General features: G+C 40.5%; 1 protein-coding gene across 2 annotated transcripts in view; it reads right to left on the bottom strand.

Moving 5' to 3' along the window:
• Positions 1 to 17887, bottom strand: part of LOC122668829 — a 39023-nt gene that overhangs the window by 970 nt on the left and 20166 nt on the right. For both annotated transcript variants that reach the window (XM_043865369.1, XM_043865370.1), the window contains one exon: positions 9285 to 9545. In XM_043865369.1, coding sequence (XP_043721304.1) covers positions 9285 to 9545 — 261 coding nt within the window. The remainder of the gene's footprint in view (positions 1 to 9284; positions 9546 to 17887) is intronic.

Here is a 17887-nt window from a genome sequence, read left to right as displayed (position 1 = left end):
ATCAAGGCCTAAGCTCATTAACAGTGTACAAGTAAACACCCCATCACACTTTTCCCCTTTTCTTTGAGGTCACATGAGGACCTGACAAGCCGATGCACTCCCTAATGCCATTCAATGAGTCTTGACATTACAGAATGCCATTAATTGTGTTATCTTGGAAGAAGACGAATATAATAACAAATTAATAAACAAGTGATCTAGGACGACAGCTACAATTTTTTTTCTGGGTAGGAATGATATCATACAATATTCAACGTTCAAAAACACTTTCCAAGTATCATCTTAAATCTCACTAGCCATACAATCAATTACGCAACATTTCAGCCCGTATAGCACACAGCAAAGATCATCAAATCAAATTGACGGTACACAAAATCTTGCTGGTCAAAGTCATAATTTTTAGAGGGAGAGTGGCTCCTACACGCAGAAGAATCATGGGGGGTGGGATTTCCGCCTCTCATAGGGGGTGGGGCAGTCATTTCTCCCCCCCCCCCACTGTGTCTGGGCGTGGGAGGTACAGTCCCCCCACAGAGAAATTTTCTCCTAATTTTTAATAGCATTTACTGCCCAAATGTTCCCCTCTTTATGGCAGAACTGGAGCATGTTTCTGGTAATAGATATTTTAAGTGATGTCAATGCCGCAGTCGATCTTATTTTGTGCCCACATAACTAAATATTTCCATCTAAAAAAAGAATAAAATAATTACCGAAACCAACATTTGATTCCTTGGTACTACTTAGGAAGTCTTTACATCAAAGAGATCTATTACTTGATTATTGTATCTAAAAAACACCTATTTTTATAAGCAGGTCAATTCTTACTGCTTAAGCATGCAAAATAGCACATACCCAGGTACTGATCACTGGTACTCTGCTTAAATAATGGCCGTGGTGGAGGGCCGGTTACGAGAAGAGGGGAACTGGGGAAAAACCAGAGTAGCAGGGGGAAGAGAGAAGAGAGAAGACGCATGCACAATCACTTAACTAGCAAGTTCAACTTCAATATTCAGTTCTCAAATCTGAACCCTCCTACCATATTACATCAATTTAAAGGAAACACCCTTACATAGAAATAGAAACTACCTAAAATGGAAACAACTCAAAGAAGAAACTACCAAAATAAACATATCTAAGAAAAAGGAAACTACCTAAGACGCTCCTACGTAATCTACCCATTTCAAATAAAATAAACTAAAATAAATATTGCATCCTAAGTAAACTACCAGCCCTTGCCAGACCAGAAAACCGGTTTAGGACCAGTCCTTGGTTTGGGCCTCCAAAGTGGGTCATGTCAGTCCAGCCAGGCTAAGGCAACTGCATCAGGTCGACACATGAGCATCAGTGCTTTAGTCTATTATTTCTAGAAATGCCATAAACAATATCTACATTTTCATGATTTAAGAGAATGTTTTGACTAAATATTTCCAATTCCACAAGGTCTACTAAATATTTCCAGTTCCACACCGTCTCAAAAGTTATCAAAAGCAAAATTTAAAACTTTGCCTAGAAAGGATTTTTTTTTCCTCTTTAATAGGAAGTCAAGAAAGTAACCATTAAGCTGTATGGGGATAAGGCACAAATACCGGCCAGCTATCCCTTCATAAGAATGTTCATTTTGGGAGACTACCAAAACAAACACACCACAATACCATGTGGTTGAGTGCTGAGTTAGTGGATCCGGGATCTCAGTTTACTGCCTATGCTATGTTGGGTGACGATATACACAGGAAAGAAGAGCTCCATGAAAGAACTCTTGGTTTCTCGGCCGTGTAACTTTCTATGACTGGCGGTCGCATGTCACAATAAAATCCCTGTTTTATCGGTCAACCATCAGGTTCGATTGTCAGGTGTTATGCCTTGTTTTTGGCAGTCTGACTTTGGGGATCTTTTCTCCAATTTATTCCAACTTAGTCTAAGGTCTCTTGTGGGTCAATGAGATAACTCTTAAGGTCTCTATGAGCTATGAAATGCATGTGTATGCAAATTACAATCATGTAATGTGGTGTTCTATCCTAGGCTAAGTGGTACTTATCAAAAGCAAGATTTAAAACTTTGACTAGAAAAGCTCTTTCTCTTTAATAGGAAGTCAAGAAAGTAATCATCAAGCTGGATGGGGATAAGGCACAAATACCAGCTAGATATCCCTTCATAAGAGTGCTCATTTTGGGAGACTACCAAAACATACGCCATGAGTTCTACGATGAAGGCTGCTTAATTTGATGAGCACTGCTAACCTTGATCACCTTGAATCATCAGAAAGAAGCCCTGAGTAATCACAAGATTATCATTCCATTAACCTCGTATGCAGCCCCTTAATGTCCTCGCCTTAAAATCTCATGAAGGCCTAAGTATCTAATGGAATCAACAGAAAATGCCTTTACTCGGAAAGATAGATTTAAATGGTCGCATTTTAATTACTGGTGTGGATAAAAACCCAAGAGTAATACAAGGAATTCCAAGGCTGATGATCATGCAAATGAAGAGTCCCAAAGGAGGACAAGCGGACAACTAGATTTAGCATCGGACGGATAGGTTGGCCTCTCAATATTCTTTTGCTTCTTTCTTAGTTTTGAATCATAAGATTCATGCCTGATTCTTTAGAAGTTCGGGGGGCCTCTGGTAAGGGGACCCCCATTGCCCTTTTTTATTCTAGATTGAGAAACCTCAGATAGACTAAACAAAAGGCAGCAGATAGTGGTGTACTAGAAAGCTTATTCATGACAGATGAGAGCCTGATATTTCTCGCTTACAAGAGTTGTGATTCTTCAGCATTATGGCTTCTGCTCACACAATTATGAAGACTGACACCCAGCCGCCATATGTTGGAGTATCTGAATGGAAAGAAACACTTGGAACACTAAATACTTATAGAAACAAACCTATCATGTAGCCTCGTGAAAGGACTAGATTAATCTAGCTCTCTAAACGTAATCCGCCTGAGGAAGATGGCATCAAATAATCAAGGATTCTAAGTCTCCTAAATACTACTATAGCAATTTTTTCCCACCTACAAAAAGGCCTTCAAGTTTCCTCCCCCCTTTGTCCCTTTTAAATAAAAATTGCTTTACTTATCACAGTGAAGGGAGGGATCTCCAAGGAGTATTCGCTCTCATGGGCTAAATAAGACATCCTCTAAACTTCGGAATAAAGAATATATAACTTAAAAGAAAATGAAGAAATAAAGTACTTGCAAACATGGACTGCATATGAGTTAGGGGTTAGGTATTTACAGCCAATAGTGTGTGACAAATTGGTCAGACATGGGTGATTTAGCATAAATGCATGACTTATGGGTTATGTCTATTTCTGGCCAATAGTAATGTAGAGCTGGATAACGAAGGACCTAGCCCCAGGCAGGATCTTCTTGAATAAAGTTAAATGCTGATTTGATCTTGAAAATACTAGGCAACAATTGAAGAACTTGTAGCAGATCACACAGTGAAATTGATTGAAATAGAAACAAAAAAAATAGGATTGGATGAGTATCCCACTCTCTCCCGGGTCTCTCACCCACGGCCTCTCACCGTATTTTGGTCTCTCACCAATGGCATCTCACCATACTCTCTCACAGAGCAAAGCACAAGGCTATGTTTGTTTTTTTTTTTTTTTTCTCAATCTCATTAGTCAAATTCGTGTACAATGCTGGCCTCCCTTTGATGTAGGGCATCCTTTTCATCCAACAGCCAGCCCATCAAAGAAGGCCCAGTCCAAGACTAAGTTCCAGCCCAAGTTCAAGCTTGATCCAATGCTGTGGTAGCTAGTCATGAGTCTGATGATGAAGTAGAAATCAACGATGGTATACCTCTCGATACTAGTGACCCTTATGAAAATGAGGTCTATGGTGGTGATGACGTTGAATATACTCAAGAAGTGCATGTTATACATAGACTTTGAGTCATTGAGGATAAGTCTTGACCACGAGGCTGAGGTCACCGATGTTTTGCCTTCCACAACAGCATTGATCTTTTCAACCAAACTCAAGCTGATACTTTTGAGACAACACCCGCATCTGTTGTTCAACACCTCCCAGAAGCTGAATCCAAAGGTAACAACATATTCCAAGTGCAAGTTTGTGGCACCTGCGGGAATGAAGGTTGGAAAGAACTACTTGTTTCGTGTAGTTAGTGCAGTAATGGAGCTGAGCATAGTTATTGTATGCATTCTCTGTTGGCTAATGTTCAGCAAGACGAATGGTTGGGTGCAGACTGTAAGCCTAAGACGGACAGTGTTCACCCTCAACATAATACTGCCAGTGAAGTTGCACCATCTCGTAAGCATTCATACAAGTTTGAGAATGTTATTGATGATAACTATGTCATGACTCGAAGTGGCAGAAAATACAACAAATTTCCGCTGAAGTGGAAAGGTCATCCCAAGACGAATCTCACTTGGATCCATGTGGATGCCTTCAAGCGCCTTGACCCAGATCTCTATACCAACTACTTGTCTCATCTACATTTGTTGGAGACGAATGATTTTAACCGGGGGAGAGTTGATGTAGGGCATCCTTTTCATCCAACAGCCAGCCCATCAAAGAAGGTCAGTCCAAGCACAAGACCCAGTACAAGACTAAGTTCCAGCCCAAGTTCAAGCTCGGTCCAAACATGGACTGAATTCATTTTTGTGACCTTCCCAGTCCACTCGTGGACTCCTTGGGACAGCCAAGCCTGGCCCCACAAAGTCTATCAAAGTCTTGTGACTTTCCATATTCCTATGCAGATTTATTATTTTCTTGTTTATAGTTCCAAAGTCTTGGAACAAGTTTCTAGTTTTCTTGGGGTTAGTTTCTAGGTATTGGAATTCCACTTAGTCTTGGAATTTCAACAGTCTATTTATTTTAGGGAAAATTACACTGCCACCACTTGAGGTTTGTACTAATTACAGTGCGACCCTCTGTGTTTTCAAAATATACACCTTGAACCCCTGAATTTAGGGTACTTGTTACACTCAACCCCACTCCGTTAGAGCATTCCTGTTAGTTGCTGATGTGTTGGCCATTGATGCCTTAAAATGACAAAAATATCCTTAATGGGGTGTGAGCTTACCATTTTGCCCATAGGGCAGCCCAAACTTCACACCCCCTTCCTCAGGCCATCTTCAAGCCCATCACCGACGACCTGCCTCAGCTTCCTACTGTGGTGATTTGCTGAGGCCATCACCGACGACCTACGACGAACTCAGACGAAGGCATACGGACAATGGCTTGGTACTCTGCTTTGGGGATTCCAAGATGCTCACTGTCTATGTCCATTAGCTTCGTCTCAAAACCTGCAATCTTATCTTGATTTGGGCTTTCGAACATGAAAGTAACAGTGTCGGATTCAAAAATGTATCACAGCCTAAAAGCTCTTAGCTCCACCAATGGGTTTCAATCACAAATTGGGCCTCTGGGCCATTCTCTTCCTCCTCTTCTCCACCTTCATCCCTTAAACCTCAAGCAGATGCTCCTTCAAATGTGCCAACTCAATACCAAGTAGTCGATCTCAAGAACACAATGTCTTTCTTCTTGAATGAAGACCTCACGAAGAAGCAGAAGAGGAAGAAGAGAAGAAAGTCCAAGAATTTAGGTTCAACGCCCTTCTCTGTCATGCTCCTCAAAGGCTACGTTCCTTCTTCTGGTTCTTCTCCGTGCAACAACGACGCCCCTGGATCCGCAACTTTCTACTGCGATTACTCCAGTGCAGAGCCTTAAAAGAGAGACCCTATCTATGTTCGTAGATAATTCCACATTACTTCTCTCTGTCTTCATTGATCTCTAATCAAACAGAGCCGAAAGATGGTCATTGTCTTTAATAGGTTTTCAACTTCTCATTTGATTTCTTATCAAACAGAACTGAAGATGGTTTCTGCCTGTAATAAGTATTCGATGTTTTCTAATCAATGAGGGCTGAAGATAGTCTCAAATCTTTAATGGGGTTTTTTTGTCTTCTTTCTGTCTTGCACTTTCTTTTAACAGACTTAAGACTGAAATCAGAAAATCATTCCTTGATTCCCCCTCCCCCTTCTCACAATCTCAACTTTTGAGGGCTTGCTTTTCCTTGGCTTTCTGGATCTTCAATACCTTCTTCACAATCTTTTGCTCTTCCACCAAGAATGCCCCAATGGTTCTCTCCCTAACAGCATTCCTGGATAACACTGCACCATATGCTCGGTTTACAGTGGTGGGGCGGTGGTTGAAGAAGAAGAAGAAAGAAGACGACGAAGAAATAGTGGTGGGTCCCACTTTTTTATGTTAGAAAAATAAAAAATTAGAATAGGGTTATTTTAATTGAAGGGCAAAATTGCCATTTAAATTTTATATTTAACACCGTCCACTTAAAGGTGTTGGGTGTATATTTTGAAAACACAGGAGGTCACACTGTATTTAATATAAACCTCAGGGGGTGGCAGTGTAATTTTCCCTTTATTTTAAGTACATGTATCCAAGAGGCATTAGCCTCCATGCCTATGTGTTAGAACTGTTAGAACTGTAGGGGTATTTTGGACCCTCTTCTTGTTTCTTTTATTTTTCTGTTATGTGGGCTTTAGTCCCACATTGCTTATTTGTATTTCTGTCCTCTATTCTCAAGGATATAAATAAAGAGCTTGGGGTGATCATTAATCATCCAAGCCTTACTCTAATTCTAAATCTGTTAACATGGTATCAGAGCAGGTTTTGAATTAGGGTCCTCTACCCTCTAATTTCAGCTTCTTCTTTCTCTTCTCTCTCTCTCTCTCTCTCTCTCCTCTTCTCTTCTCTCTTTTCTTCTTTTGTTTTCTATTCTTCAATAGGGCAGCACTGATGAAGTGATCCATTGATCCAGCTGCTGCCCTTTCTCACCTCATTCCATGGTTAAATAAATCTTTTCGATATCAACAACACCTTGGCTGCGATATTTGAAGCTTCACATATTTGATTGATTCCACCTCAAGTATAAGGAACCAATCTCCCTTATTGAAGATCCAGAACTGCAGCAGGTTCCTTTGTTGAATACTTTTTCTATCTAAGATCTGCCTTGAAGACCACTTAGATCGATTTCTCCAAAAACAGGGTTTTTTTTTTTTCAAAACCCTGACAACTATCGATCTAGGAGTTGTTGTCCTCTGTTGGGGCTGATATTTGGAGAGGTGCTCAGTCTCTTCTAGACCCACACTCGAGCCAAGTTTCAGCTCAATCCAGTGTTTTTTTGCAGGATTCTCTCCCTACATCGATCTCAACAAAATCAGGGCTTTTTTCAAAACCCTAAAAAAATCGATCTCAGGGTTTTGAGCCTCTGTTGGTGCTGATTTTTTGAAGGCTGGTTCTCCACTTATAAAGACATATTTGACTCCAATTTGAGTCTCAACAATTCAGTTTTTGGGCCTATTCTTCCCTATATCGATTTCAGCCTAACAGGGTTTTTTTCAAAACCCTGAAAAAATCGATCTAGGGGCTACACTTGTCTTCTGTTGCTGATTTTTGGAGACACATATTGTGACATTGAAAGGGGATTCTCCTCCAATTTTCAGCCTTTAATTTGAAGGATTCCTTGGGTTTCTTATCACCATAGCCCTCCTCTGCGATTTGGTTTTTTTTTTTTGTGCTGCATTATGGGTGACTCTGAAGTCTCTACTGGCAACTCTGCTGCTGATGGGCTTGGTAGGAATGACAACCGTGAACTCCTCCCTAATCCTATCAAACTGGATGGGAGCAATTATTTGATCTGGTCTCGTTCGGCATACTTTGCTATTGCTGGCCGTGGACTTACTGGCCATATTGATGGTACTGTCACACCATGCCCACTGCTCCTGGCACTCTGTTGACCAGATGGATCTCCAACAATGGTATACTTATGTCCCATTTGATTGGCTCAATGCAATCAAACCTTGGTGTTCGTGTTCATCTTCCTATGATGTTGCACTTTGACAAAAAAGCTGCAATCAGCATTGCTCACAATCCAGTACAGCATGATCGCACCAAGCATGTTGAAGTGGACAGATATTTTATCAAGGAGAAGTTGGAAGACGGATTAATTTGTGTTCCCTTTGTGAAGTCTACTGATCAGATTATTGATGTTTTCACCAAGGGATTGTCTGGGAAACTCTTCCATCCTAATCTAGTCAAGTTGGGCATGATTGACATATTTGCTCCAACTTGAGGGGGAGTGTTAGAACTGTTAGAACTGTAAGGGTATTTTGGACCCTCTTCTTGTTTCTTTTATTTTTCTATTATGTGGGCTTTAGTCCCACATTGCTAATTTGTTCTTCTGTCCTCTATTCTCAAGGATATAAATAAAGAGCTTGGGGTGATCATTAATCATCCAAGCCTTACTCTAATTCTAAATCTGTTAACACTACGGCTAGAAAAGCAAAATCGTGGGAGGTTCTAAGGTAACCATGAATTTATTAAAAAAAAAAAAAAAAACCAACTCTCTTTGAGAATTTTACTTGCGGATCTCATGTGACTATGGATCTCAGCAAATACATCTAAAAGTAGATCACTTTTGATGGACCTAGGTGGACTCCTAAGGTGGGCTCTAGTGGATCTCTAGCAGCCAAAGCTATCTTTTATTTTTTACGTATCTTCTTTTTCTTAATTTCAACTTCATCTATCACCATCATCTCCATCATCTTCAACCTTCCATCAAACCAACTTAAACTCAAACCGTGGCTAGGTGACTCTTCATCTTCCCTAGCTTGTAACCCTTATATCCTCCTTTGGTCCTACACAACCTGATCATAATCTGGTTGTCCTCCAGAATCGATCCTGCTAGAATCCCTTCCGGATTCTTCGTCAGCCTTACAAACGTATATAGAAGACTCAAAAATAGACTTAGATACTAGAAAGGAAAGGGCTAACTCAATCCTTAACTTATAAGGTATCCTAAATTGACTAGGAAAGTGAAATAATAAAGAAAACATACACAAAATAGGACTCTAACTAAACTAATGAAATAAATCCTATTTTCCTATTTCCTACCCATATTTTAGGCTCTTTAAATTGGGCAATTACAAAGTAAACACATAATTAAAGGCCCAACACATACATAACCCATCCCAAGGCTTATTCCCATTAAATTAAGCCCACTAGGAGACTTATCTGCATCAAATAGTATGTACGAAATTGGCCAGACATGGATATTTAGCAGCAGTCAACACATCCCTTTACAAGGGCTGTGATTTTGAACTATATCACATGACAACAGTAACCACTGAACCAAATGATGTTAGCTGCACAAAATCATGTTGGAAGATACTTATACATAGGGACAACAACTTAAAAAGCTAATCAATTATGAAACCCATGAGATACAGGAGGAAAATACCTGGCAAGCATGTAATTTTGCTTCCATCCCATCAATGTATGCCTCACATCGAGCAACCTGTTCTTCCTTCTCCCTTTTTTCTCCTTCAGTTTGTCCAACTGTTTGTGTCAACCGCCGGACTTCATCCTCAAGTGACTGACGGACTTCCTCTCGGGTCACAGTCTCGGTGGCATAACGTTTGAGTTCTTCATCAAATCTTTTCCGTGCAGCTTCTGCATTCTTCAACCTTTCAGCAAGAGCATTTTTCTCCTTCACTACTCTCTGCACCATTAGAAGATCATATTCAATACAGTCATCAATTCAGCTCCATAAGAAGGGAGGCATCACTCCACTATAAAAGCTAAGAAACAGAAATTTAAATCATTTATCAGTAAAACTTGAAGTTGAAATGCCTCCAGAGAAGATACCATCAATGAACCCACCAGAAACACACACACACACACACACACACACAAATCAATTGCCATGAAATTCTGGAACAAAATGACAGACAAGAAGCATGTAAAGTGCAAATGTAAATTATGCAGAACCAGAACTTTCAATATTGAATATCAGCAAAAGCAATTCACTACCAGAAAGACTACCACATACCTGTAAGAAGGAGAAATTGTTTAGTAACAAATGAAGACAGGATGACCATTAAAGTACAATGCAATCTCTGACATGAAGACAAGATTATGCCAATGAAAGAAAGAATCATCAATAACAGGGCGTACCCAGTGCACAAGACTCCCGCCACTGCAGGGGTCTGGGGAGGGTCATAATGTACGAAGCCTTACACCGCTTCACGGAGAGGCTGTTTCCCAACTTGAACCTGTGACCACTAGGTCACATTGGAGCAACATTACCATTGCGCCAAGGGTGAACACTAATAATTTTAGTCCTAAATTGCTCACAAGGGTGTCAAAATGTGGGCCGAACCAATGAAGCCGGACAGACCCGACCCAATCTAGCCTCAACCAAACCACCAAACCAAGGGATTAATGGAACGGCTTCGAATCAAGGCTTTTAGAACAGTTTGGTTTCGGCTCGGTTCGGGCTAAACCAACAGGCACCAGATAACCCAACCAATGAGACCAAACCGAAAACCAAACCAACCCGTAACCTGAAACCAATCCAGTCGAAACCCATTATGTACCCTACTATAAAAACTCAACTGTCGTCTAACTCTCTCTCTCCATGTTCCTTCTCCTTCCAAACCTAGAATCTCTCTCTCTTTCTTCTTCTTTCTTTGCTCGAGGACTAAACAGCGTTCTACTTTCACAAGTTCGTCAGTTTAAAGACTTGAAGAGGTCCGATGAACAGAGAAGTTTGAAGATGTTGGAACTGACGCTTGAGCAGGGGTCTGTTTATGAAGGTGCTGAAGAGATCAAGGACCTGGTTCGATACTAACTTCAACTGCTCGGCCACCAGATTCTCACTCCAGGCTATGGATTTGAGCCATGTTGCTCTAGTAGCCCTTCTCCTGAGGTCGGAGGGCTTCGACCACTACAGCTGCAACCGGAATCTGTCCATAGGCATGAACCTCAACAACATGTCCAAGATGCTCAAGTGTGCCAGCAACCCCCATTAATGAGCTTTTAGGGCATGTTTAAAGATTAGATGTATGATACCCTTAGGAGTCCCATCAAGAGCCTAAAATGACATTAAATTAAGGCATACAAACAGGATCAACTACATTAACAACAAGAGTATGGCTGCCCTTCATTCCATTCCTTCCTTGATGTCAGGAATGGCAGGCATCTGAAAGCAGCAAAAAAATAACAAAACAATATAGTAAGTGATGTCCGAGATCGTTGATGCGAGCTTCATCCACGATAAACGAAGATATCATCACCCTCAAGGCCGATGACAGCAGTGACACTGTTACTTTCATGTTCGAATGCCCAAATCAAGATAAGATTGCAAATTTTGAGATGAAGCTGATGAACAAAGACAGTGAGCATCTTGGAATCCCCGTAGTCTGCCCAACTCTAATCCTTCTCAAATCAGCTAAGAAGCAGCAGCAGCCTAAGCCCTACGGCGGTAGAGAATAAAGCCCTTCTCTAACCCCTTCTCAATTTTGAAATCAGTGGAATGCTTCTGTCTTCCTCTCCTTCAATTCAAGTTTCAATTCTTCACTTTCCTAGCAGAGAAGAGGACAGAGGAGAGAGGAGAGAGATGAGAGAAGAGAAGCCCAGCTTGAAGTCTGAAAGTCAAAACTCTGAAGAGAAGACAAACTGGATCTTTGTCTTCCCATCAAACACGAAGAGATGCATCAGAAATTCTATTTTGCGTTGTGAGTGACCTGGGTCTTCTACTCTTCCATCTTTGACTTTGAGAGAACTCCGACACAGAGAGCTTTGCCTATTCGACATCTGGCACCTTCGCTTCGGCCCTGCCAGATGGTTTGATCTCGTTTTTCTGGCTTGCAGCACTTGCCCCTACAACTATGGGTGGCTATCTGTGAACCCTACTACAAAAGTTAAGAGTCTCCGTTTCAAGGAAATAAAGAGAGAATTTTCCCAGATGGCTTTTTGTTGTTTAAATCATACTAGACCTCCTGGCATCTTGGTCTTCTTCGATAGAGAACTTCCGAGTTCCGACAAGTGTAAGCCGTTTCGATCATTCATGGTGAGGATGGACCTCGACTTAACGATAATGTTGCTCCATTACCACCTAGTGGTCGCAGGTTGGAGTCAGGAAACAGCCTCTCCACGAAGTGGGGGTAAGACTGTGTATGACCCTCCCCAAACCACACAGTGGCGAGAGCCTCGTGCACTGGGTACGCCCTTTTTATTTTGGTTTGGGCTGTAAATCACTGGTAATCGACGTTGATGGCGGATATTTATGTATACCTGAAACTTTCATATTTATCTTTTCTTTTTTATTTCCTGATTTTTGAAAATATATGATATATTTATTTAAAATGAACTCCATTCTGTTACTTGAAATTCCAACTGGAGAATGAAGTTTGTGTTTCATTTCTTTTTTTTTTTTGTTGGGTATATGGTTTGTTTCTCTAGGAATCCTAGTCTCACTGGGAATCCTATTCCTACTTTACTATAGAGTTCTATTTAAGCAGAGTTATGTTTTCGGTTTTTTCAGTTTCTGTACCTATTTTGATTATGTTTATGTGTCCTGGTTCAGGATGGATTAGGAATCTATAACTCCATTCCTGTTATGAGTTGATTTTCTTCCATTATGTGAAATCCTAGTCGGTTTAGGACTCCAAACACAGCTGGAGGTTCTTGAGTCAGTTTAAGAGTCGTTTTAAGTCTTTTATTGGTGAGTTAAGTAGCCAGTTTGATTACTAGTTGGTTTAGGCTCTTTCTAGTCATGTTATGAGTCATATCTGGAGAGTTTATACATACTTTTGTAACAAGACATTAAGGCATACGGATTTTACTGGGAATAAAGTGTGGCGTTGTTGCTCAATACTGTGAGACTCAGATAAAGGGCGTAGGATGCAGTTGCTGCCTGGGTGGGTCCAATGGGATGCTGATCAAGGCCTGGGTGTGAAACTCAGGTCATATCCTTCTTATCTCTGCTTCTTCTAACTTCCTTATTCATTGTTTAAACTCTGCAAACAGGTTAGAACTTCTGGGTTTATTTTTGCATATACTACAGTTCTGGAATTTCTCAGTTTCTTGTGTATTTCTGTTGGCATCTCAATTCTAACAGAATTTACAATTGGAACTTAATCTGGACTTAACTGTGGTATTAAAATTTGGGTCACTGTTTAAAAAATCAGAATCCTATCTCTACTAGGATTTCTGATATATCACGCTTGATTTAATCCAATTGCTGTTTGATCCATGTTTCAGTCTCTAAGAACGGAATCTTGTCCTAATCTTTAGATCTGGACTTCAATCTCTTATTTCTTAACCTAATTATATCTATTTATCGCTTGAATCTTCCCAACTATTTGCTGATATCGATTCCTAGTTTGGGAAGTCCTATATCAAGCACGATTCTTTTGAAATTTGAGATCTGACCTTTGATATTTTGCTCCTATACCTGAAGGGAGTAACCCATTGAAATTTGTTCAAATTTGAGGTCTAGATTACTGTTTATCACAGATTCTTGAATTCTGGTCACTTTTACATCACTGCTGATGCAGATACATCACCAAAAGAGATTTATTTTAATGGGAATAAGTCTAGGGTAGGGTTATATACATGTTGGGCCTTTGATCCCATGGGTTTTCAATATAATAGGCCATTTTTATGGGCCTAAACTATGGGTAATAAGGTTGAATATGGGATTAGTTAGTTTGTTTCTTGACTTGGTTTATTTTAAGTTATTTGGGTTAGTTCAAATGAACCGGATCTATGTGGTTCAATTTAAGTTGCAAGTAATTGTTTATTAAGTGTTTTAGTTGGGCTGGATTAGGACTCTATAAGTCCAGCCATGTTTTGAGTCTATTTCCTTCATATTTCAGTTTCCTAGTCAGTTTAGCTTACCTAACAGGTTAAGGATTGGGTTAGGCCCTTCCTTTTTAGTGTTTGAATGTATTTTAGAGTTTTGTATACAAGGTTATAAGGGAGCAAGGCATTGGACACGAATTTTGATTAATGAAAAGTTTTTTGTTGCTCTTCTCTTCTTCTCCATTGAAGATTTGCCTTATGTTTGATCAAGGCTGAAGGAATCAGTATTTGATCCGATTAACACCTTGCGGTGGGAAGCCCGGGTGGATCGTTTGAAGAAATCGGTGTTTGATCCGATTGACACCTTGCGGTGGGAAGCTCAAGTGGATCGTTTGGTTCTTCGTTACATCTCCATTGTCATTCTACTGTCAAGCAATCTGAGATCAAGGTTTTCTTCATCAACCAGTAAGTTTATTTCACAAACCCTATATCTCCTTCCTTCTCTTGGAAGATCTCCATTCAGTTCAGCCACTTCCAACCGTGGGAAATCTGCCAAACTTTGGCCGAGTGATCAACAGCCCCAATAGAACTCGATCCAAAGATGGGCCAATTCTGCCCAGCCAAACCCCATTAACGCCCTTCTAAACCCTAACCCTAGTATTATCCTTTTTCTCTAAAACCTTGCTGCCAATTCTGTCCTACCTTGTTTGGTTTGCTGAATTCAACTTAATATTTCACTAGAATCAGCAAATTAACACCTCTTCTTAACCCTAATTCCCATAAAATCCCCATCCCTAACCTAATATATTTGAGTCCCTATTGTTATCCTGGTTCCCTCATATGCTTTCTTGCTTATTGGGGTGTTTTCCCTTACCTAATATTTTTCCTTAGTTTTAAATCCTAGACTGAACCCATCCTTTGGTAAAAGATTCAGTTTTGGTTTCTAGTTTGAGCAATTAGAATCTAGGACTACATTACAAAGTTGAGGACTCTATGGATATGACATTCACAAATCACAATTGATTTTGATTCAGAGGTGAGCAAGTAGAGTTTGTGTTAAGAGCACGATGAGAGTGTAATGCTTGACTTATTTTAAGAAAATAAAACCCCAAATGACCAAAATATCCCCACGGTATTCTGGAGCACATAAAACACTCCCCCTCAAGTTGGAGCATAGATGTCAAACATGCCCAACTTGACTAGAATAGGATGAAACAATCGGCCAGGTAGTCCCTTTGTGAAGATACCAGCTAGTTGATCACTAGATTTCACAAACGGAACACAAACCAGTCCTGCTTCTAACTTCTCCTTGATGAAGTGCCTATCAATCTCCACATGTTTGGTACGATCATGCTGTACCGGATTATGAGCAATAATGATCATTGCCTTGTTGTCACAAATCAGCATCATAAGAGGACTAACAAGAACACCAAGGTCTTTTAGTAAACCCTTGAGCCATAACAACTCACATATACCTTATGCCATAGCACGAAATTCTACTTCAGCACTAGAACGAGCAACCACATTTTGTTTCTGACTACGCCAAGTGACAAGATTCCCTCCTACAAAGGTACAATAGCCAAAAATAGACCTTCTGTCAGGACAACCAGCCCAATCAGCATCTATATAAGCCTCTATCCGCAAGTGATTATGAGGAGACAGAAGAATCCCTTTCCCTAGAACTTTCAAGTAACGAAGAATACTAAGAACAGACTCCATATGAGAAGAGTAGGGATCATGCATAAACAACAAGTTCACCCTCCTCCTTGAACCGCACATTAGCATCCACAGGTATATCAAAAGGATGACAGCTTAATAACCCAGTCTTAGACAATAAATCTAGGATATACTTCCTTTGAGAGAGAAAGATGCCCTTTGAAGATCGGACAACTTCAATTCCAAGAAGGTACCTTAGTTTCCTTCCCAGATCCTCAATTTCGAACTCCTGTGCCAGAAACCTCTTCAGTCGACTAACCTCATCACCATCATTTCTGATCACCACAGTGTCATCAATATAGACTACGAGAATGGTAATCTTATCACCCATCCTTTTGATAAACAAAGTATGATCAACATTACTCTATTTATATCCACAAAAATCATAGGTTTGTGAAACCTACCAAACCACGCTCGAGGTGACTGCTTCAACACATAAAGTGCCCTCTTCAATTTGCAAACCTTGCCCTGGGTTTTGTCACACGAGAAACCTGATGGAATATTCATGTATACCTTCTCATCAAGCTCACCACCATGGAGGAAGGCATTCTTCACATCCAACTGCTGCAGATCCCATCCTAGATTTACAGCACAAGACAATAATACTCTGACAGTGTTGAGCTTGGCAACTGGAGCAAAGGTCTCTTGACAATCAATTCCATATGTCTGGGTGAATCCCTTGACTACAAATCGTGCCTTATATCTATCCACAGTGCCATCCACTTTCTGCTTTACCACAAATACCCACCTACATCCCATTGGTCTTTTCCCTGGAGGAAGATCCACAAGCTCCCATGTATCTTTTTTTGTAAAACTTTCATTTCTTTCATCATTGCTGCCTTCCAATTTCCATCTGTTAAAGCTTCCTACTAATTCTGGTGAATATGAACAGAAGAAAATCAAGAAAGAGAAGAAACAAATGCATAAAAATATGGAGAAAGAGAGTCATAAGAGACAACATGAGAGATAGGGTGCTGAGTACAAGTCCTAGTACCTTTGCGAATGGGCAATAGGTAACTCGGGAGAAGGGATCTTACGGGATGAAGAAATAGGCTCTGGATCCAGGGTTGGTAACTGGATGGGTACTGTTGCTTCAGTGGATTGAAGCTGCTTGCTTCTGGTACGGCTCTTCTGATAGACTTGAATATTAGAATTATCAATTCTCCTAGGAAATTCACCAATGGTTTTTTGCACTGGAGTGAGCTCCCCCTGAACAAGACCTTCATCTATAGGCTCCCCCTGAATATCTATAGGCTCCCTCTGTATATGATCCCCTTCACCTGAAATAGGGAGAAGGGCAGCAGTAGGTGGAGTAGAAGGATCAGAGGTAGACTCAGGTTGGACATGCGAAAGAGGGAGAGGAGCCTCAAGAGTCACTACATCTTCACTAAAATTTTCCCTTAAAGAGTTGGTGATGAATAATAAGACAAGGCTTCATGAAAAATAACAACCATAGTCACCACAGTGCGTCTGGTGAGAGGATAATAATACTTGTATCCTTTCTAGGTTGCAGAGTAACCCAAAAAATACAACGGAGCCCACGAGGCTCAAGTTTACCAGGGGATCGAGTATCCCTACATAACGGACACAACCAAAGACCTTAGAAGGAACAACAAAGGAGGAGGAGCCATGTAAAAGTTCAACAGGGGTACGAGAGTCAAGGACCCAAGTGGGCATCCTATTAATGAGGTAAGTTGCTGTGAAGACAGCATCCCCCCAATATTGGGCAGGAACATGACAGGCAAACATAAGTGCCCTAGCCACTTCCAATAAGTGGCGATTTTTTCTTTCTACTACTCCATTCTGGGCTAGTATATCGACACAACTGGTTTAATGAATAATCCTATGGGCAGTAAGGTATTTTTGGACTGACTTTCCATATATTCCTTGCCATTGTCACTCAGGATTTTGAGGGTGACATTGAACTGGGTCTGAACCAATTTATGAAAGTGTTGAAAACACGAGAAAACCTCACTTTTATTGTGCATCATATACACCTATGTATTCCTAGAGTGGTAGTCAATAAAAGAAACAAACCAAAGATGGCCAGAAATAGAAGATAAGATTTATGACTAGGACCCCACACATCAATATGAACCAGAATAAAAAGAAATGCTTCTTTCATTAGAAATAGAATAAGTTGAACGAGTCTGTTTGGCGAGAACACAAGCCTCACAAAAAAATTCATCCTTGTTACATTGCTTAACTAGTGCAAGAAATAAAAGAGATAAAGTCCCTAAGGGCGGGCGACCTAAGCGAGAATGCCATTGATGTAATTCAGAGGAGACCAAGGAATTCTGATATAGTTGAGAAGGTAATGCAGTCGGAGAACAACCATCATCAAGCGGGTACAATCCACCATGCAATCTACCACATCCAATCGTCTTCCCCGTTACCAAATCCTGAAAAACACAATGGGATGGAAAAAAAGTTACTTTGCAATTCAAATCTCGAGTAAGACTACTAATGGAAAGAAGATTAGTAGTAAAGTTAGGAATATGCAAAACGGAAGATAAAGTACTGGAGGGGGAGCAGCAA

This window comes from Telopea speciosissima, chromosome 7 (genome assembly GCF_018873765.1).
Source record: "Telopea speciosissima isolate NSW1024214 ecotype Mountain lineage chromosome 7, Tspe_v1, whole genome shotgun sequence".
In the NCBI taxonomy this organism is placed as follows: domain Eukaryota; kingdom Viridiplantae; phylum Streptophyta; class Magnoliopsida; order Proteales; family Proteaceae; genus Telopea; species Telopea speciosissima.
The sequence above is the reverse complement of the archived record's forward strand: the minus strand, read 5'-3'. Positions and strand labels throughout refer to the sequence as shown.